Source organism: Vombatus ursinus, unplaced genomic scaffold (genome assembly GCF_900497805.2).
Source record: "Vombatus ursinus unplaced genomic scaffold, bare-nosed wombat genome assembly UNPS02014789.1, whole genome shotgun sequence".
Taxonomy (NCBI): Eukaryota; Metazoa; Chordata; class Mammalia; order Diprotodontia; family Vombatidae; genus Vombatus; species Vombatus ursinus.
The window spans coordinates 23,961,144-23,984,362 of NW_020954567.1; the positions used below are offsets into that span (position 1 = coordinate 23,961,144).

At 41.3% G+C, this 23,219-nt stretch overlaps 1 protein-coding gene across 2 annotated transcripts in view; it reads right to left on the minus strand.

The window, feature by feature from the left end:
• Nucleotides 1-8,205: 8,205 nt before the first annotated feature.
• COLGALT2 (collagen beta(1-O)galactosyltransferase 2) overlaps nucleotides 8,206-23,219 on the minus strand; it is a 132,447-nt gene continuing 117,433 nt past the window's right edge. For both annotated transcript variants that reach the window (XM_027868586.1, XM_027868587.1), the window contains exons 9-12: nucleotides 22,124-22,256; nucleotides 20,664-20,791; nucleotides 11,536-11,742; nucleotides 8,206-9,557 (exon numbers count right to left, since the gene is read on the minus strand). In XM_027868586.1, the coding sequence (XP_027724387.1) occupies nucleotides 9,281-9,557; nucleotides 11,536-11,742; nucleotides 20,664-20,791; nucleotides 22,124-22,256 (745 nt within the window). In that variant the 3' untranslated portion in view covers nucleotides 8,206-9,280. The remainder of the gene's footprint in view (nucleotides 9,558-11,535; nucleotides 11,743-20,663; nucleotides 20,792-22,123; nucleotides 22,257-23,219) is intronic.

The window sequence follows — 23,219 nt, forward strand, 5'->3', positions numbered from 1 at the left end:
GGTCATTGAAGGTGATATGAAGGTCAAGAGATCATCTCTGCCATCACGGATTTTGTAATTTAGCAATAAGATGTGCACTTTGACACCTTGGTGGATCTGTGACCTCACTGATAGGAGTACTTACTCCAGTACTTCATCTTGCAACACAAACATGGATGTCTGTCCTGTGACATTTCATAAATGCTTACTACCCCTGTCCATGTGAATTATGCTTCAGACACTCGGCAGCTTTCTGCCTCTTCTAAACAGTGTGTTCTCATGTCTCTATGCCTTTGCTTGGGCAATATATTCTCTGTCCCTGGAATACTCTCCTTCCTCTCTTTCTTCACCTGGTGAGTTCCTTCTCATTCAAACATCACACCACTTGGGTTGAAGCCTCTCCTATGCATCTTCTCATTCTCCTACTTTGAATCTCCAAAACTTCACATGAACGTTTCATTTCTTCCTAATGTGCTCATCATATGTTGTATGTTAGCATTATCTCTGTTGGTGTTTTTCCCTCCCTTCTATACTGTCATCTCCTAGAGGATAAGGACCATACATTAAACTTTACATCTTCTCCACATGCCTTAGTCCAGCATTCTGCACACAATAACACATACTGAATGTAGTGTTTGTTGCATTTTCATGCTATGCAAATGTGAGTTATCTCCTATAGACTTTGCAGAGATACTTTTTTCTTTTTCCGTCACTGCCCACTCAAAAGAAATAGTTTGAGTTTGTAGTTCCAAATTCTTATGTAAGGACTAACCACAGAGGGTGCCAATAGATCAAGCCTGGGGTGGGAAAAGCAGACAGTGAGGAATTTCAATCTATTGTCTCATGCAAAGCTCCAGCCCCAGAACCCAAGACTTTTGGAGTATTGTTAGAAATTGTCTAGACCAAGCCGATTGACTCCCCACCACCCCCTCCATTCCACAGGGACCGATTTCTGATCCTTGTTGGTGGGCTAGTCAGCACAGATTTCTCTAATAATCGTGATTTGGAATCTGTAGCCCGATCAATCAGACTGGGCTGGGCTGGTAGCTATTGGCTATGAGTTGTGAGATCCATGCTGCTGGTGAAGACAGACAGATAACACTGGTGCTTCATGCCACCTGATATTTGGAGTGAAATAGACAGGGGGAGGAGAGAGAGAAGACCATCTGAATCTAGATTTGGAATGATTTTAGTAAGAAAATGAGAAGCTGGACAGAGCCCCTCCCCAAAGCACTGGAGTGAGAGATTCTTGCCCTGATAAAATGTGTCATCAGAGGAGACTGTTACTTTCTCGCCCCAAGTGACCAGGCAGCCCAGATGGGAAACCTTAGAAGATAGCATTTTAGAGAAGTGCTGAAAAGTCCTCTGGGAAAATTTAGACTCGTTTGTGCCTTTGGGAAAGAATGACTAATGGAACTAGAAGAAACCAGATTCTTTCTCCTCCCCTCCCTCCCCACACCCCACCAGCAAACGCATTCCGTATCCGTTGTCTAAAGAGGACTGGTTGCACACAAAACATGGGAATAGCAAATCAGTGCTGACTGATAACATTTTCCTTTGCCAACTACAAATATTTAAAATAATCCAGACAGTCTCAAGCATTTATCCAGCATTGGGCAGCATGTGCAGGGGCAAGCCCAGAGGGCTTTTTGATTCATAGGCACTGGATCCATCCAGTCCCTCCTCTAATATCCCCCTAACTTATCTCCTTGTTTCTAGCATCTCCACTCTCTAGAACACCCTTCTTAGAGCTGCCAAAAATCGTCTTCCTGACCATGACACGTCCTTGCTGAGGAAACCAGTGGCTCCCTATTATAAAATAAAATGCAGATTCCTTGGCCTATGGTACTAATAAGATTGAAGAAGCACAACATAGTGAATAGAGGGCTAGCCTTGGAGTAGTCAGGAAGACTTGAACTCAAGTCACACAACTGACAAGCCTTGACTGTGTGATGCTGGCCAAGTTCCCTAAATATTCAATGCTCCAGGGAGGTGTTGAGCACTACAAGGCAGAGAACAGAGCAGATGCTGCTCTACCTTGGCAGAACTTTCCTTACCGAGACTTTCTCATAGCAATGAAATCACAGATCTGGAATATATACCAATAAATATGTTTATGTGTATACATATATATGGCTATATACATATATATATGCTTATATCCACTGCACCACTTAGCTGCTCAAGCTTTGCATAGCACTTTTTATCTCATTTGGTCATCATGACAATTCTGTAAGATGGAAACTATTATCTCCCCATTTTTACTGATGAGGAAACCGAAGCTCAGAGAAACTGTTGCTTGTTCAGAGCCACCTAGTTAATAAGAGCCTGAAGGCAAGATTCAAACCCAGGACTGACTCCAGGTCCAGTGTTCTATTTATCATATCCTTCTGATTCTCAGTATGGAAGTTCAAAGGTGAAATTAAACAGTCCCTGCCCTCAAGGAGTTTACAATATAATTGGGGTTAGGGAGGGAGAGATATACCCGTACAGATTGCAGGAGTGCTTTTTAGCACCAAACATACAGGAGTCTTAAGTTAGATTTCTTTGCTATTCCACCAGCTTATTTTATAGCACTTAGTGACTGCCGCTGAGAGTTCAAAAGAAAAAGAACAGAAAATGGTCTTTTCTGGAAGCTGCCTATATTAATCCCCCTTGGGTCCAGCCTTTTGTTGGCGTCTCACTCTCCTTTTTTTCTGGCTAATGACATGCTCTGCTCTTTCCAGGAAGACTTAATAGATAGTCTGACATTTCCCCCTCCAGCTTAGCTTCTTTCTTAGAGGTTAATCTAGGAGACTCTCTTCTTGACTACAGCTCTCTGAATTTCCCATCTCGGATCTTAAATGCTGCTCTCCGCAATCATGTTCCCCAGTTCCTTCACTCTTGGGCTTTGCTCAGCACCAACCCTCTTCTCTCTCTAAGAGTTCTTTTGGTCTTTCTTGAGAGTTTCCCCTACGTTGGCCCAAAGGCATCATCTTCCATTATCTGCTCCAGCTCCAGTGCTACTTACTCTGGATTAGCTAACCAGGATACTGACCATTTATCACAGCACAACACCCTCTTCTTTCTTGATGCTCTCATGTAAGTTTCAAAAGCAACTCCTACTGGTTTCCAGTAGACTTTAAAGATGCTTAAGATTTCCTATTTACATTTGAACCCTCCAGTGCCCTGTCTGGAATGTCTCTTCCCAATTTCACAATCCATTTGGGGGGGGGGGGGAGCCAGCATTCTGTTACAGTTCACTTTCTAATCTTCCCTGCAGGAAGCAGGATCAGAATGAAAAAAAAATATCTTCCTTAATCCACTCCCTAAAAATCAAGTTCTTCATAGCAACTAAACCGGTTTCAGTCTTCACACCCTGGAAAAAGGAAGCAGCTCGAAGGCAATGTCTGTGCTGCATCATGGGACTCTCGATAAATTGTGGGAAGTTTGCCAACTGATGATGACATCATGGGGAAGGGAGAGACGAATGCACAGACAGTGATGCTATTTGGAAGTCTTCATTCTTGAGGAAGCCAAGAGAAAATAATGATCATAGGGAGGGAGAGAATCTACCCAGTGCAAGGAAAAAAAATGGTCCTCTAAGAAGAGAATTCTTTACCTTTTTCTATTTTTTAATAAAACAGAAAACATAGTTTTGTGCTGTAAGTAGCACATCCGGAACTCTAGACAAAGATTGTGGTAAGAATGATCCATAAATATTTATGGGTATACTTTGCTCTCTGTGGGACCTAATCTGTTGAGGAGCTTTGGATAAAATCTAAGAGTGGAAGCCAAGGATCAGTCTCAGGGCACTCTTCAGAAGAATGGTAGGGTAGGAAGCAACCTTAAAAGTTCATCTGGTCCTTTCCTGTGTCTAAATAGCTGAATTGTCCTAGATACATCTTATGTTTAAATACACTGAGGAGTAGCCATTCTGCCTAGAAAAACATTTTTCATGTCTACGTTTATCCAGTCTGTTGATAAGCTCTTCTTGATATTGAACTCAGATGAAGTTTAAACCCCCATGACTTGGAATCTTGCCTTACACATGTACTAGCTGTGTAATCCTGAGCAAGTCACTTAAACTTTTTTAAGCCTTCATTTCCTTATCTGTAAAAAACGGGCATAATGGGGCAGCTAGGTGGCTCAGTGGATAGAGCACCAGCCTTGAAGTCAGGAGGACCTGAGTTCAAATCCGACCTCAGACCAAGCACTTAACACTTACTAGCTGTGTGACCTTGGGCAAGTCACTTAACCCCAATTGCCTAAAACAAAAATGGGCATAATAATAGCAACCACTTCATATTATTTTGGGAGGATCACATGAGATACTGTTTGGGAAGCACTTCACAAACTTTAAAAAATGATACAGATATGTGAGGTGGATGAGGAGGAGGAAGATGATAGTGACGATGTCTTTATTGGAGATGAAAAAGTCATTATCTGAGAAATCATTTTTAAAGTATTATAACTGGAAACTATTATCCTTACCATACCTTTTCTATGCTTTTTATTTTTAAACTTTTTAATCATTTTCACAGCTTTCCCTGCATGAACTATCAGAATTCGCTACTCTTCATCTACATTGTGGCCTCAGTTAGATGTAATGCTCTGATGAAGATCTGAGCACATAATAGACTGAAATGGCAGGATTCATATGAGTAAGAATTTCTCTCTCATAACTCCTTAATTAAAACTTCCCTTGGGGATAGAAGTTATCTTCATAAAATAATATAAAAGCCAACACTTTGCTAGTCTAAGATGATGTTCATAATTTTAATTGTTTCCAAGGCACCAGCTCCCAGTTTTCTGAGCATTTTTCCCATCTGACAAATTCAGCAAATATTTATAGACTAGTTCATATGCACTCTCAACTTGCGATCTTAGTATTATCTGAGTAAGATCATTCTAATTCTTTGTTGTTTTATTTTCATAAAGTTGATAGAGTCCTCAGAGTCCAATCTATGCCTGACCAGGAATCAGCCCTTTAAAACCTTCACCTTCCACCTGAAGCCTTCCAGTGAGGATGAACTCACTTAACACCTTCCCCCACCCTCACCAAGGCAGCTCGCTCCACTCTAGATGGCTGCAATCGTTAAGACTTTCTGCTTTGAGTTGAAATTTGCCTTCCTTTCCCTTCTATCCATTCATCCCAATTCTGGGGCCAAACAATCCTAATCCTTCTTCCCTACAATAACCCTTCAGATATTTGCAAATTGCTAACACATTCCCCCAGAGTCTTGTCTTCTTTATTTCTTTCAATCAATGAGTATAAGACATAATTTCTAGCTCTCTCATCCTGCTTTCAGATCTAAGTTGACTTGTTTATCTTGGTTGTTGGTTTCTGTTACCTTTATTTACTGTGCTGGCTTATATAACTGTTAAATCACTGTTGTTGTTCTTCTTTAAAATGGGTATCACTATTGATTCTACACCTTCCTTCCTACTTCATATTTTTCTTTGGAGATGACATGAAAAAGACTTGGAAAAGCACTTGAAATGAAGTTAAAAACTTGGGAAGATGAATTTGCATCATGCAGTTGCTAGTTGTGGGGGTCTGCTAAAGCCCTGAGTAGAAAACCCTCAAATATTCAGCCATTGATGTTCTTAAAAATAAGTACTTTATTATAAACCTCTGCATTAACCATCAAAACATAAATGAGGGGTCATTATATCCAGAAGTTGTTGTCCTTTTTCTGTCCATAAGAAAAAAGATCTTTGATTATGGGAAAGTAAGTTGCCCTGTGCTGCCCAGAGTTAGTTTGACTTACAGTGCAAAATGATAACCTTTATTTGTTACCTAGAGGGTCTTTCTGCACTCTTGGAGCCCTTATGATGTGTGTATGAGGGATACTGATTCCTCACCAACACTAATCCAATTTTACTACAATCTTACAGGGATTTCGTTGTCAAGATTTTTCAGAAATAGTGAGAATACACAGCAGTGATGAACAGAAAAGCACTTGGCACTGCGCCTGGCATTGATTACCTCTAGGTATCAAATTTACCATATTCTCCAATCTGCTTCTAGAGAGAAGTCCTGGTGTAACTGATTTCTGATCAATATGGTTTAAAGAATCAATGAACAATCACATATTTTTGGCCTACATTTACTTAGTTTATTAAAAAGAGCTCCAGGAAATTGAATAAGTAGTTCATGATTTGTTTTGCCCCCAACCCTCACCAACAGTGACACACCCATATGAAGGTACATGCATGTATACTATAACACAAGCAGTGTGAAGAAATTATTAAGCATACATATTCCTCAATATCCCAATGGCAGTCATGTCTGAACATTGTCTAGAAAAATGGGAGTGCCATAGAGGGTAGACAGTAATATATTTGCTCTGTCTTTTGATGTATTGGGCATTTAAAAAACAACAGTGCTGATGGTGAAGGCCCCTGTTTCTGTATGGCAGAAGTCTTTAGTAACAGTGAGTGTCCAGACTATGTTTGCCCTTTTGAGGTTGGGAGGGTGGGCACAGCAACTGGAGACCATGGGCCTCATCCTTTGCTGTTCAAGATATCACTTTTAAAGTTTGAATGTTGTGAGCCTGAGGCTAGGATGGAGGCAGGAAGGATGGTGAGCAGAGCTTGAGAAGGTGGCCAAGGGATTATCCAGAGGATCCATTATGAAGATATCAACAGTGCCCCCTCCTCCATCCCTGAAGTTACTGCTGCTGTTTACAAGGTTCTTCTGTTTCCTTTGTGAAGAAGCCAAGGCAAAGGGAAAAGAGCTTGATTCACAGTAGAACAGTTCTCATCTAAAGTTCTAGAACTTAAGGTTACTGTCTTGCAAGAATGGAAATTTACAACACTATCAGACCAGCTGACAGGGAATATTAATAAACACAAATAATGCTTGCTTCATACCTGAAGCAAACCAAAAAACACAGAACAATCGCTCCCATTTACCTCCACCCATTCCCCACCCCCACGCACCCAAATCACTCACCCTACAGACACCCACCTCAATTTACATACACACACATAAAGTATAAAATATCCAAATATTAAACTGTCCTAGGAAATCAATTAAAGCTCCCCCCATCCCCCTGTTACTTCATGTTCTTACAAAATAGAGAGAATATATCTATGCAGCTAAGTCCAAGCAGGGTAACTGGGAATCCAATAGGATTTTCTGGCTTCTGATTTTTAAAAATGATTTTATTTCATTTTTAGCATTTGGCTGCTTCTCCAAATGGAAGAACATTAACACTTACCTAAGCAAGGACAGACCTGAGCCTTACTCTTAAACAAAATGAAAGGTAAATTGTCCTTTTGTCCTGTGGCTGTCACTATACCGAGAACATTAAGCTTGGTGGGTGCCATGTTTTCTATAGCCTGAGCTGCTATAAAAGAACCCTCCCCCCCCAAAAAAGATTAAATGCAAAATGCTGGTAGCTATTGCCTAAGCAGCCCTTGGAGCGCAGGGAAAAACACGAAAGCGGGGTCCATGTTGCAAGGAAACTATTTTGGAAGGCACTTTCTTTCTTTCCTTCTTTTTGTTTTGGCTCTGGGACCCAGAATTTAAGTCTATGCCAATAGTTTACAGAGTTATGGAATGTTGGAATTGAGAAGAGCCTTAGTGATTATTTAGTTCTATCTTCTTGTTTCTCATATAAGGTCAGTAAAAAAAGAAGGAGGAAATGGTCTTAGTGGATATTTCACTTAATATGGCATGAGGTTTCCCCAGAAATGGTAAGAGAGCCCAGGATCTTCCTACATCCTGAGCCAACAGTTTCCCAGTTTGTCTGTGAAGCCAACTCAGTGTCTCTAGCTGTGGCTTTTATCACCCACACTCCAAGGGATAGCATTTTGACAGAACAGAGATGATACGTGACAATTTGGGATAACTCAAAAGACAAACTTGTTGTTTGCTTTTCGGGTGGCTAGAATTCCCAGAACAGCAGGTCCTTGAGGGAGAGCCATGCTGAGAATTTGAGGAGTGATGGGTACCAAATGTCTGGGGAATTAAATCTACACTTGCTATTTACTACAGGTTGGTAAAATGACAAAGCCAAAACCACAAGTACCCCTAAGCCATCACATACTTTTAAAGACTTTATAGAACATTTAAAATATAATGAATTATCCACAAACAATACATTTTTTAGCTTGGAAATGCTCTCTCTTTTTTTCTCTTCCTCTCTCTCTGCTTCTCACTCCTTCCTCCCTTTTCTTTTCCCTTTCTCTGTCTCTCTCTCTTTCTCTTTTTCCTGTCTCTCTTTCCTTCTCTCTTTCTCTCTATCTCTCTTCTTTTTCTCTGTCTCTCTCTTCTCTCTTTTATCCTCTGTCTCTCTCTCTGTCTCTTTCTGGATAACATCTGATAAAATTTCACATCTAAAGCTTCTTTAGTGACACAGATGGTGGAGGAGAGAATGGAACTGTTACAGTAGTACCATGAAACCTCTGGGTAGGAATCATCATAATCCCATATTTTAAATGTGTCAGTATAAATGGAGCATTCTAACTGCAGTAATCATTGGGAAAATGCAAAAGACAGAGCTTTTTTTTTAAATACCCCTAAAACAACTGATGTAAACTCAGAAAATATTTAGACTATATCTTGGGACTTGGGACAGTTGTTGGTCACAGTCACCTCAGGATTTTGGAATGTCATGATGGTCAAGTGCCGAGCCAGCAACAGAAAGCATAAAACGCTAATCCTATTGGTCTAGCATTTTCAAGAGGACCAAAACGTTGGTAGACCTCACTTTCACAAAGATGATACTTGACACGTTAGAGTCACGCAAAAGAAAAAAAAAATTCTGCGAAAGTACACTTTGTTCTCCAAAGAAGGCAGAACAAGGTTACCCTAAATAAGACCCACTAGTGCATTTAAGAGATAATTCAACTAAACGAAGTTTGCTCTATATGTACTTTTCAGCAACACAGTTTGCATAAAAGTGATGCTCATTCATAACCACAAAATGATTGGGCCAATTGTTGCTTTTGCCTCGACAGCTCATTCCTGGGTCTCCTGATAGCCTGGCGCTTAGCCCAGGTCATCCAGATCACTCAGCTACAGGGCTTGGCCTTCATGTGAGCAGCCACTTCACAAAGGAGATGAGCCAAAGCATCTGATCAAACCAAACTTGTTTAAAAAAAAAGAAGCCTATCTTCCCATTTTCCTAGAGCCTTCTTAAATTATTGCCTTTCCTTTCTAATAATTTACTATTTTCAATCAAACGAGTCAAATCAACTTGATCTTCTCAGAGTGACAATGAAATAAAAAAGGAAACTGGAGGATTATCTCTAAAGACAAACAAAAAGCAAAAGGCAGGTCCAGTTGTAGACAGAACCGCAGGCCCCATCATAATTCATCCCGTGAGGGCGCTGTGTCCAGGGAAGTGGTGGGGGGTAGAGCATCTGTATTCTGGGCATTGCTGTGGATGTGTGCCTGCTTCCGAGACTTCCAGGAATGCTTCCTGTCCCAGTCGGTGGACACAGTTTCATTGTCCCAGATGGTGGATGTCTCTGTGTCACTCAGGTAACCAGGCTGCCCTGTGTAATGGGTGGGATAGATGAGCAAGGGTTCAGCTGAGAAAGCCTTCAGATCCCTGGGCTCATAGTACTCCATGTATTTGGCTCTAAAAAGGAAAGAAAAGGTGTTAATGAAGGCAACAGCACCTGTGGTGGTGTGGTTGGGTGGGTACATATGATGGTGTATGGGTGGCGGTGAGCACTTTGGAAATGGAGAGTTAACGTTTTTTAAAAGAAATTGTGCCCTTTATCCAAATCCACACTGCAGGAACATCTTAAAATCATTCATTAAAATGTTTCAAAGATTTAGCAGCAGCAAAAAAAGGCCAGTATGTTTCTGTTCCGATTGTAAATATCACATAATAGAGATTGATTTTGAGCCCTGTTCTAAGAGTTAGTGGTTGGACTTGACTAGATCATAGCAGGCAGGAAGCATCTTACCTTGAGCTCCCTGAACCGTTAATCAGAGCTCTCAGGATTTCACCTGAGGGCATAGCAGTAAGCTTTCATGATCTTAGCTTTCACAATGAGGATCAGGAAATTAAACTCTAAATATTGTATAGAGGATGGTGACAAGATCCATCTATCTTCACTGGGCCCAAAGAGGAAATGCTATTAAGCTACAGTACAAAAGATAAAGTAAAAGGAAGAACTTTCTGAAAGAACTTGTAGAATTTCCTTATGATTAAGTACTTAAATATTCTAGAGAAATTCATCTGTCAAGTATACTGTTGATTTATATGTATGTTGTACCACATATTATGACTTGTTACATAGCCTTATAATATACTATGAAATATTATACATTATTTATATAGCAGCATATATCATTTATCTAATACATAATTAATATATATCTAATATGCAATACATATTTATAATATATAATTTCTGATTGTATGTAACTTGTTATTTATAATACTACATAATAATGTATTATTTTACAGGTTGTCTCAAAAGTCTTGCTGTGGTTTTAAGCTCTTAAAGGTTTGGAATACCTTTTGTGATAAATAATCATACTATGTAATATATTACATATGCTATATCTTATTCAACAATACATAGTATGATACGTATTAGCATGGCAGGTTGTGTTTCTTGGGTTAAAATAGGATAGACCAAATGATCTCCCCACATAGTGTTTCCTGGTTCCATAATTCTGTGATATTATTGTGTTGTGCTTTACAACACTTAGTAACTGTTTTGTGTTTTCCTTGGAGGCAACTAAGTTTATATGGCATTTCTAATAACGATAATAACTGATATTTATATAGCACTTTAATGTCTGCAGAGGGCTTCACATATATGATCTGATTTGAGCCTCAAAACAATACAGTGATAATGCTACTATTATTATTAATAATGCTAAGATACTATTTTTTCCATTTTACATATGAGAAAACTAAGGTCCAGAGAGGTCACCCAGCTATAAATATCATAGTTGGGCTTTGAACCCAGGTCATTCTTGATTCTGAATTCAATACCACATTGCCCCTTCATTAACCTCATTAAAAGTTTTGTTGACTATCTTTATTCTCCATCATAGCAGACAACTAAGTTTCAGAAAGGTGATGAGATATCCCAAGGTTCCTAGGGAAATCAGAGAAGGACCTTAGGTTAGACTGTCTCTGGACACATGGTCTGTTACTTTGCGCTTCTAGGAGGATTGATTTCAGCATAAGGCATGAGCTTAGGGAACCAAGATGCCTGAGGTGATTAGAAGGCATTGCAACATGTATTCCTAGGGTTAAAATTCATAAGAAAGTATCAAGATCACAAAGGCCAGTGGGTTAAGAAGTAAAAGTCAAGTACTGTGTGTTCTTATCTTGGTATTGCCCCCAAAATGCTCTGTTGATGCAAGCAGGGCACACCTTTTTTTTTTCTTTCTATGCCCTTTGCATCTTTCCAAAAAAAGGCAAACACTTAGCTCTACCTCCTTGAGTCATCATTTGAGAAAGACAACTTAAAATCACCTTGAAATACTTGGCAAAATATCAAATGCTGCCCCAGGAGGTTGAGTAGCCACTATCCCCAAAGGGACAATGCCACAGGGCTGGCAGAAAGGCACCATAGAAGGGGACTCACACAGGATGCTTGTTGTACATGACCGGCAGGAACTCATCTACTGGCAGCATTTTCCCAAAGGGGTCAGCTCCAACCAGCTTCTGAGCCCCTTCCAAGGAGATGACATAGCCCAGGGTCCAGTAGGAGTAATCAGCCTCGACCAGATTCATGACATTGGGCACGGCCTTCTCTGGTTCTTGAACTTGCATTCTCTTCCGACCAATGTAACTGGAATGAAGAGGAGGGTGGGTGAATGGAATTTCAGTATGAGTGCCACGCACATGGGTGAGAGTATATGAATTTAAGTTCCATACACCAGGGGCAGGGTATACAATGGGGGTGATGGAGAATTTGGAGTGGGTACAATGTCCTTTGAGGTCTGAATAAATTTCATGACACATTTAATATGAACAGTATTATATTAAGCTGCCATAATCATCTCTCACTCAAATCAAAGACTCTGAGTCCTTTTAAAAAATCATATATATATATATATATATATATATATATATTTCAATTAACAAAAATCTGCCCTTTCACCCAAACTGTCTCCAACTGAGAACAAAAGAAAAACAAAGCTCTTGTTACAAATATGTATAGTGAAGCAAAACAAATTCCTGGATTGGCCTTATAAAAAAAAAAAAAAACATGTCTTTGAATCTAATAGAAATTCTTCCTTTGTACTCATCCCCATGGTACAAGGCAAAAACCTCAGAGGAATAAGGAATAAAAGATTTCTCAAGTCAATTCCCAAATGATGGACATTCCATCAATTTCCCTAGTGCTTGATGAAAAAGATCCCAGGGACTCTTATTCAAACCCACGCTGAATGAGCCTTAAGAGCCTTAAGGATCTTTTTGTTCAGACTCAGGATTTCATCAGTAGAAGGAACTCTTAGTATGGAAACTCCCTAGACCAAAGAAGATCAGAGACTCTTCAGTAACTTAGACCCCAGAGAGTTGCCTGGGGCACTGAGAGACTTTCCCACAGTCACAAAGTTGTACATGTTAGAGGATAGACTTGAAACCACATGTTCTTGCTTCCAAGGCCGGCCCCCTATTCAGTCCATCATGTTGCCACTCACTAGCCCTAGGTAGTTGTTCAAGCACCATTGGCAAACACAGGGCAGGGAATACTTGTGTGGGAGAAATTTAGAGTCCATTCTGCAGCAGGAGCCCATTCAGCTCAATATAATTAAATTAATATGCCTTCTGTACTCCTCACTGCCCCTGGTGCACATAGCAGGCATTCAGTCATTCCTGATTGATTCCTAGTCTGTCGTCTTCCGCTATTAGAAGGCAAATGACTAGCTTTCTATTTGTATGCGTTGCCGTTAGCACAGTGCTTTGTATGCTTTATTAAATACTTCTTCTTTCCTCCCTTATTCCTTCCTTCCTTCCATCATCTCTCCCTCCTTCCTTTCCTCTTACTTCCTTTCTTCTTTCTGTCCTTTCTCCCTCCCTTCCCTGCTACTACCCTTCCTCCTTCCCATCCTCCATCCCTCCCTCCTATCTTCTCTCTCCTTTCCTCCCTCCCATCCTCTCTCTCTTTCTCTCCCTCCCTCCCTCCCTCCCTTCCTTCCTTCCTTCCTTCTTTCCTTCTTTCCCCAAGGGACAGACATTTTATAGAAGGCTATGGTTGACCTCCTTAATACCAACCTCTATAGCTTAAAGATTGGCCTTGATTTCATGGATAGGAGGAAGTCCCAGATGAGGAAATTCCCTTTACTCATGCAGGTTGGAACCTTCTCTGCATCTCAGTCTCAAAAGAGTTGCTTAGAACACTGAGCAGTTAGACTTGCCTACATACACATCAGTCTGATGTCAGAGGTGAGACTTTTAAGCTCTTGTCTTCCTGGCTCTGAGGTTGGCTTTCTTTCTATCAACTTTACCCCACTGGCCCTCAGATATTAAAGATGGATCTCCAATATCTCCATCATCCCTCAAAAACCTATTTATTGTATAGGGGATTTCTACCTCAGCTAGCAGTTGGACTATACGATCTCTAAGGCCCCAAATCTAAGGTACCATGATTCTATTGTGGCTGTTCAGTCATTTCAGACGTGTCCAACGCTTTCTGAGCCCTTTTGGAGTTTTCTTGCCAAAAACTTTGGAGCGGTTTGCCATTTCCTTCAGCAGCTCATTTGACTGAGGATGAGGATGAGATGAGGAACTGAGACAAAAAAGGTTGATTGACTTGCCCAGAGTTACACAGCTAGTAAATGTTTGAGATCAGATTTGAACTCAGGAAGAGGCACTCTATCCACTGTGCCACCTAGTGGCCCATTGATTCTATTATCTATACATACATTTATCTAAATGGTCATTGATCCTCATATTTCCAACCTGCATGGAGTTTATTTTAGGGGGAATGAGTTATAAACTTTTATTACCTATAAGGTAAAGTAGAATTTTCCTATTTTGTCCTAGGCTACCTTGCTCACCCCTTCAAGGGATGCCCCCTAGTCTTGGCATTCCATCATTTCACGGACAAGTCCACTCACACATGTTTTGTGTCTGTCTTTGAAGATTTCTACAAACTATCTTCCTGTTAGATTCTATCTTCCAGACCAAAAAAACAAAAAAACAAACACTAGAATTCTTCAGTCGGTCCTTATAGGGAAAAGAATCAATGTTCTCAGTGACTTATTTTGCTCCTTCCCACTTAGGATTTTCTATCTTCCAGGAGAAATGGCTCCTGAGGTTTCCAACAAACTGACTTCTGCCCCCCCTTCCAGCTTAAACTTGTTTTCCAACAATAATGTTGGGTACATTTCTTGCCAAAATGGACCGTTAGCTGATCCCCATGCATGCCTTTCCAAGCCTGGAATGCACTTCCTCCTCAACTAAGCCTCTCAGAACACTTCTCTTTCTTCAAAGCTCAATCCAGGACACATCTTCTCCATGAAGCAGTTCCGGATTTTCTACCTCTCAGCCTTTCTGCGCTCCAAGCTGTTACTGCTTTCTGTTTCTGCAAGTTACCTTAAGTTGACTTATCTGCACACGTATTCCATGTCCTCAGGAGAATATAACGTCCCTTAGGGCAGGGGCTGTTAAATTATTTTTTGTTTGTTTATTTCCTTTGTTTTTGTTCTACGCAGGGGCAGTTAAGTGGCCAAGTAGATAGAGTACTGGGCCTGGAGTCAGGAAGACTCATTTTTCTGAGTTCAAGTCTGGCCTCAGACCTTAGTAGCTGTGTGACCCTGGGCAAGTCACTTAACCCTGTTTGCAGTTTCCTCATCTGTCAAATGAGCTAAAGAAGAAAATGGCAAACTACTCCAGTATCTTTGCCCAGAAATTCCCAAATGGGGTCACAAAGAGTCAGACACGACTGAAAACAACTGAACGACAAAATCTTCATACCCAGTGGAGAACAGCGCTAGGCACATAGTATGCATTTAACAAGTGTGTATTTAATTGGGTAGGAACAGTTTGCCAAGAGAGACCATAGAATTTCCATCTCTGGAGGGGTTTTAAGTAGAGTAATAATGACCTTACGCCCAGAAATGGTAGTCTTGTCGAGTGGAGTGGGAAGGAAAAATGATCCTAAGTGATCGGTTCGAACACCAGTTCTAACCACAGTACCCATTTTTAAAGGTTATTAGTCATTTTACACAATGTGGATATTTAGTTAGGTTTGCCAAGGCATCACTGAGCTATAACTAGGCTTCCTGTGAGCTAGGAATGTTGTCTCTTTGGAGGGAGCAAGTGTTCTCCCTGGGCACACACTTGAGATCTCCTCCTGGACCAGGGCAGGCAGTGCCAGTTGCTTTTGGCCCGGAGCAGGACCCTGCTTGGTGTAACTGACTTTGACATGCCGCGGGAGAGATGAAGAAAAGTCTGGCACCTTCCTCCACAATTAGGAAGAAGGGAAATGTTCCTGGTTGCTTTTAAAACCTTCCCCCAGACTCTCAGTTGTGGCAGGTAAATAAACATTCAGTAAATAGCAGATCAGAATAAATTGCTTCCAGGTGTGTTACCCTGGGTTTCCTCCCACAGGTTTTTGATCTGTTTCAAGCCCCGCTGTCAGATGTTCCTCAGGCCTACGCTGGCTTTATTTCCAACTGGAGAAGTGTGTTCCTGATTTTCTGGTCTCATCCTGGTCTGAGAAGGCAACCCAGTATTCTGTTTTGGCTGTAGACCTTCCAACCAAAAAGTCAGAAAAGGGTCTTCTTTCCCCTCATTAACTGCAAAATTAATAGGGCTCCTCCAATGAGGCCCCTACCCTCTTTCATGGCCCCTGCCCTTTGGAAAGAGCTGAACTTGATGTCACCTGATCCAAGCTCGAATCCTGGCTCTGTAGGATCTTGCGTAAGTCTCTTAACTTCTCTGATTCTCAGTTTCTTCATCAGTGAAATGATGAGCTTAGACTAGATGCCCCCTGAGATCCTGTCCAGCTCTAAGATATCAGATTCTATTGTAAACCATGCTGTTCCTTTAAGATAAACATAGCAGTTTAGGGATGAAAAACACAGAAAGTGTTTTTGTGTAAAGGAAGAGATTCCTATTAATTGTCAAAAGATGTGAGATATTGCTGCTATTATGGATAGACATTTTGATACCAAAGAGGAGTAGAAAAAGAACACGGCCATCCTATGACACCCCCCAGCACACATGGTGCAAGGATTGTTTGACCTGGATCAATGCAGTGCTCCCAAGAAGGACTTCACCGATCAGGGTTGGCTGGCACATGACAGGCATTCGCCTAGAAGCCCAAGTATTACTCTGTCTGAATCCACCGGCATTCTTACTTCAGAACTAGACAAACTAGTATTTGCAAAAGTCAGTAATAAGGTGGATCTTCTCCAAGTACCTGATAAGGGGAGAGATCTCTCTATAATACATACATACATATATATATATATATATATATATATAATATAATGTCACCTCAATATACATGGTGCAGGGATTATGTCAATGCAATGCTCCCAAGAAGCACTTCACTGGCATGTGGGTGGCATTCAACCGGAAGCCCAAATATCACTGTCTGAATCCAACCAAAATTGTTTTTGTTTGTCCTTCATGCTCGAATAGGACCACAATGACATCACAATGTCAGGGTCAATGTACTCTGTTTCCAGCTGTTGCTGATCAGACCGATACAAGCTAGGAATGCTCTACCATAGGCCAGGCATAAAAATGTATAGTTCCTATGATCCTTGGGGAGGGAGAAGTCTCTACATTTGTGTATTTGATGTTTCTTTTGAGCTACTGAAATTCTGCTTTGCTCATAGAGCACAGCACCTTCTTTGATGTGGGCACACTATGATGGATGAACCTGTGCCAGTGTCTCCCATATCTGACAATTGATACTAAAGTTCTTCAGAGAGATCTTGAGCAGTGTCCTTGTATTGTACTTCTGACCACCATATGAGCACTTGCCCTGAGCACCTGCCTTGTATGAATTCTCTGTGAAATAGTATTTTAGGCAAATGGAACAATGGAGCCAGCCCACTGGAGTTGTGCTCTCTGTAGTAGAGTCTGAATGCTTGGCAGTTCAGGTTGAGAAAAGACCTCAACATCCAGTACCTTATCTTGCCAGGTGATCTTCAGAATCTTCCTAAGACAATTCAGATGGAGGCAGTTCAGTTTTCTGGCATGGTGCTGGTAGACTGTCCAGGTTTCACAGGCATGTAACAATGAAGTCAGCACAGCAGCTCTGTAGGCCTTCAGTTTGGTAGGCAGCCTAATAACTCTTCTCTCCCAAACATTCTTTGAGAGCCTCCCAAATGCTGAGCTAGCTCTGGTGATGTGTGCATCGACCTCATCAACTATGTGTTCGTCCCTGGAAAGTATACTGCCAAGATAAGTGAACTTCTCTGCAGCATTCAAAATTTTTCCATTTGTTGTTGTAAGTGATGGTTCCATGGATGGTGTGGTGCTGGCTGGTGAAGAACTTCTGTTTTAATGGTGTTTATTGTTAGGCAGAGATTTGATCCATACTTTATTGCATCTCAGCATCAGAGGCTGCACTGAGTGCAGAATCACGTGCAGACAAAAAGTTGTGCACCAATTCTCCCTCCACTTTAGTCTTGACTTGTAGCTTTTTATGAATGATGACAGCGGGGAGTTAAATAATTTACTATCATCGTGGTAGTTGACCTTGATGCCATTTCTGTCCTCCTCGAAGATGTCTGACAACATCGTTGAAAAATTATGCTAGAAAGCATGGAAGTAATCACACAGCCCTGCTTCGCTGCAATGATGACTGGGAAAGGGTAACAGCATCGTTTATTATCCAGAACCCATGCAAGCATGCCATTGTGAGACTGGTGTACAATACTGTTCAACTTCTCTGGGCAGCTAAATTTTGCCATAATCTTCCACAGGCCCTCACAATTGATAGTATCAAGGGCCTTGGTTAGATCAACAAATGTTGTGTACCTACCTCTGTTCTGCCCCTGTCATTTCCCCTGGAATTGTTGGGCAGCAAAGACCACGTCAACCATTCCTTGGCCCTTTCTGAAGCCACACTGACTCTCAGGTAGGTGACCACCTTTCAGGTGAAGGATCAGCCTGTTAAGGAGGACTCTGGCAAGAATCTTGCCAGCAATGACTAAGAGAGAGAGCCCTCCCCACCCCCACCATGGTTGTCACAGGACAACCTACTGTCTTTTCCTTTATAGAAATGAACAACAGAGACATCCTTGATCATTTAGGGGATAACCTCCTTTTTCCATATAACCCAGAAGATTTCAGTCAGCTTTTGTATGAGCAATGGATCTTCTGCCTCATAAATCTCTGCTGGAATGGAAACTTGGTTTTAGATCTCATATATAGTAATTTCTATATTTTGGGTGAGAGATAAAAGGAAAAAGGGGAATGGGAAGGTTGGAAAAGTCTACGATCAACCCAGCACTTTACTGTACATCACCTTTGTCACTCTCACATCCTCTCTGTCTCTTCTCTTTACAATTACATAATCTATTAAATCCCAATGTTGCTGTGAGGGTTCATCCATGAAGTTTTATTACATTTAAGTAAATAGAAAACAGTGTTGGTGAGAAGAAAGTCTTAAGATGCACAAGTCTTCAATGGTAAGTGACCACTGCGGTTGTTTTTTCCGAATCCATTCCTCCCAAGAACTGCTTGCCATGTCTAATAGATAGTCTGTAGTCACCAAGAATTACAAGCTTGTCATTTTCTGGCACATTGATGATGAAAATCTCCAGGTCATCATACAATTTTTCTTTGACCTTGTCAGGGTTCATGATGGTGGGAGCATAGGTACTGATGATGGTGGTGTGGTACTTTGCTGCAAATAGCAATCTCATTGTCATGTGCCTGTCGTTCACATTTTTTGGGAGGCATACAAGCTTGTTGACTAGATTAGATATGATTGCAAAACCTAAGCTAGTTTCACTGTGCTCCCCATCACTGCAGCCATTCCAGGAAAATGTGTATCCAGCTCTGACTTTGGTAAGCTGACCTTCATTTGCCAGCCTTGTTTCACTTAGTGCTACCATACCTGCTGAATTCTCTTGCAACAAGAGCTGTTTGTCTTTCATGTCTACTGGATTTCATGTTGTCCACAAGGGTGCACACATTCCATGTACTTATGGCGAGTGAAATCATCTTCACAATAGTTTTTGCACACATTTTTGTGTTTTGACTGCAGAGTGGGATCCCTGCCTGTCATGGTAAGCAGGATGGGGTTGGGTGAAGCAGACAATTTTTAGGACACCTTTTCTAGCCCCTTCCTCATGAGAGGAGGTGAGCAGTGCAGTCCTTAAAGTGTTGCTCAGACACCCAGGGGGCTGCCAAATCTCACTTTTGCTTCAGTCCAGTGAGAAGACAACCCTTTGGCCTGAGCCGCCTGTGTGAAGGGTTGTGACGACATCTCCCAGTGTATCTGCACCTGCTGCTTCATTGCTGGTCACCACAGGAATTCAAGGTAGATAAAATAGTAAAATTGTCACACAGTAAAATATTAAATAACAAAATAGCCAAGTAATAAAATAATGAAATAGTAAAATGGTATGGGTGATGACTTTCGACTCACAAGTAAATTGGATTTAAGTTAGGCAGAGTCGCACAAAGTCATCAGCCTTACTCTTTCTTCCAGAGTCATCAAAGTCCAGTGGCAAGACAAACGTCAAGATAACTTGCAATGGCTCTGGATGCAGTGGAGACATTAGTGTGTTGGGTGTCTGATCAAGCTCTAGGCACTCCACAGTCCCTGCTTCTGCTGCCTTCGTAGCCCATTGAAACAAAATGTTCACATCTGCCTATTCCACTGGGAAGTTTTTACATGCTTGGGGTAGATACCCCACTAACTCACTGATGGGTTTGAGACCCATCAGTTACTCTCAATCTGGTTTAGTTCATCTGCCAAGACAGTTTACCGGGTATGGTTACTACTACAGCTTCTTAGAGTCACAGATGACAGCGGGGTGACAGGTAGATGAGCAGCCCTGAAAAGGGCTCAGCTAGTCCTCACACCAGAGGTACTAGTTCTCTCTGAGCAAAAGTTATGTGAAATTACATGGAATTGTTACCTCAAAATCAGACAAACTGGTGTTTGCAAAAGTCAATAATAAGGCTGATCTTCAACAAGTACCTGATAAAGGGAAAGATCTTCCTCTGGGAATTCTTGTCCCTGAGCAGAATACCTAAGTGGAGGTCAGGCAAATGGCAAAGCTCCTGTTTTCTCATAGAAACTACAAACATTCATTGAATTGAGTTAGAAATGATGAAAAACGATGGTTTCAGAGAAACCTGGGAAGACTTGTATGGATTGATGTTGAATGAAGTGAGCAGAACCAAAACAAATTTATAAAATTCAACAATGTAAAGATGAATAACTGAAAGACTTAACAATGTTGATCAATGTGTCCAACCACTTTCTGACAGAGAGGCGATGGACTCAAGATGCAGAATGGGATAAACATTTTAGGACACGGCCAATGCAGAAATAAGTTTTGCTTGACTATGCGTATTTATTACAAAGTTTTTTTTTTCCTTTTTTCAATTTGGGATAGAGGGAAGTGGAAAGGAGAGAAAATAAATGTTAATTTAAAAAACATTTGAATAAAAGAACTGAATTGAGATGTAGTGAATGGTGACCTCCATCTTCTAGAAAGTGGGGATTCCCCAGAAGCTCAGTCTCCCCCACTTCTATGCTAATTCTCCTTCTTTTTCACTTACATCAATTCCCAGTCTAGTTGCACACGGTCAATGTCATCCATCAACTTCACCAATTTCTTCTTAAACTGATGTTCAAAACGCACATCATCCTCAATAACAAGCGTCTTTTCCAGTTCTCGGTCAATTACCTGATATTTTAAGAAAAGGAGGACACACTTCAAACCAACGAATCACTCCTACTTACCTGTGCTTTGCTAATAATAGAAAAGATACAGAAGTACAATAGACCACTGGGAGATGAGGCATCATCGAGGCTTTCTGCACGGGATTTTTTTTTTTCCTCTGCAAAAGACAATCTTATAATAAGCTAAGAGTCAGTAGACCTGAAATCTAGTTCCAGCAACTACTTGCTAAATGTCTTTGAACAAGACCTCTACATGCCTCAGTTTTCTTAGTGATCATATGAGGATAAAGATGTTTGTCCTTTGCCTGACAGGAAGGTAGGAAGGGATCGAGTGCTCAAGAATTTTGTTAAAGTATATCAGATGAATGGTACAGTGGTTATTACAATACCACATTATTATGATAATGTAGTAATTATTGTTATTATTGTTGTTCCCATCTGGGCCTTTTTTCTCTCTGGGTCCAACCAAAAAGAGTCAGTCCATTGTTAGGTTACAGGCTCCATAATGTGAAAATTCTAGAGAGGCCAATTTGGGCTCAACGCAAAGAAAACCTTCCTAACAATTAGAATTCTCAGAAAGTGGAATGAGCTGCTTCAGGAGGCAGTGAGTTTCCAGTCATTGAAGATCTCCAAGCTCAGGCTGGATGAGTCACTGTCAGGTACGCTGTAGAGCACATTCTGTCCTAGTCATGTAACACGGTGGAGAGCATGGGGGACTTGGAGCCAGGAATACTTGGTGGTGAATATTGGCTGTGACAGCTGTAGGACCATGGACAAGCCCCCTTAGCCTCCCAAAGCCTGTTTCCCCATCTCTGGGATTGTGATAATAGTCATTCCAGTAGCACCTCCCTCAAATGATTATTGTAAAGCTCATGTTGGCACTTTGCCAACACTAAAACACTATCTAAATGTTGGTCATTATTGCTTCCCTATATGTTAGACCGGGTGGCCTCAGAAGCCCCTTCCTCTTCTGTGAAGATAATTCTTGTTTTTTAAAAGATCTCAGTATCAATGGTACTCGCTGCTCGGTGTGGTGCCAGTTCTTACTTGGTTTTGGTACTTTGTTGCTGGTCTTTGGGTAGGAGGTCAAGCATATGATTAAATACATCTTAAGGTGAGTATTGTTTAAAGCACAAAATAAGGTTCCAAGTTAATTAATATCATACCATTTCAAACCCCTAACAATTCATCTCTAGAGTTCTACAACCTGCTCTCTTTGTTGTAAAACTGGAGTGCTCCATTCCATCAATTCAATGAGTAGTTCAATGCTCACTTTGCCTGAAGCCCTAGACTAGATACTGGGGCTACAAAAATAAATGTATAAAGCATCATTTACCTCCTTCCAGATAGAATAGTGGCTAAGAAAGCAACCAATTTCACCCCTTGTCAATGGCCTAGAAGAATAGGGATCCTTGTACCCAGGTAGCATTTCGATATTCAGAGCTTTCAGCTGACTTGTATTCAGGGCCCTGCAAGACAAAGAAAGGTTCTTACTGCATTAAAAGAAGAAACAATTGCATGTTCCCTACCATTTCTCTACTCCCCCTCTCAGAAAAAAATTGCAACCTAGAGATGTATTCTAACAGAAGAATAGATTGACATACAGCTGCATAGCTCCTCATATGATAAGAAAATAAGGAGAAGAACCCTTGTGACGAAGAGCGTTCCATTGTCTTATTGGGTAAGAGCTTGCTCTGACAGTCAGGGTCTGGGCAGCCCTGAATAACCAAGGACTCTTGCTGACCATGGATGACTCAGGTTTTGGGTGCCCTGTGGATGATGAAGCCGAGGGTCCATTTATAGGCCATTGAGCAGAAGAAGGCTGATGATTCAGTAGGCCTTTAAGAAGTGAACAATTCCACCCCTGTTGCTCTTTTCTTTGGACCCTCCAGAGGGCATGGGGCAATTCTGAGACGTCTGGTAAGAAGTATCTCATCTGGGCAAGTTGGGCCATAGCATGTGCTCATCATCTTGTTGGTGGTCATCTCGTCCCAAGAACAAGAGAATTGTTGCTAGGAATTTCTCTCCTTGTTACCAGTCAGTCCAAAGACCGAGGACTACCAAACCTCTTGAACTCACGAAATGACCTCCTAGCCTGAACATATCTATGCCAGAATTAATATTTAGTCACCTAAGATGAGGAAAGAACAAACACAGAAGAGCTTGCCCCAAACTCAGGACCGCGCTCACCTAAGCAAGAAATGGGTTCCGGTTGTTTTGGACTCACAGTTAGATAGTGGTTGGGGGGTGGGGAAAGGTGAGCTTTTCTTACCTCACCCTCTTCATGGGAAGTCTCAGAGTTGGGGGATATCACCTGGAGGGTGAGAAGACTAAGGAACTGGGGCATAGACACTCCCTTTTGAGAGTTCCTCTGATTCCTTAGTGAAGAGGGAATGGCTTCATCAGCCCCAAAGCACCCTTCATGCCTGAGT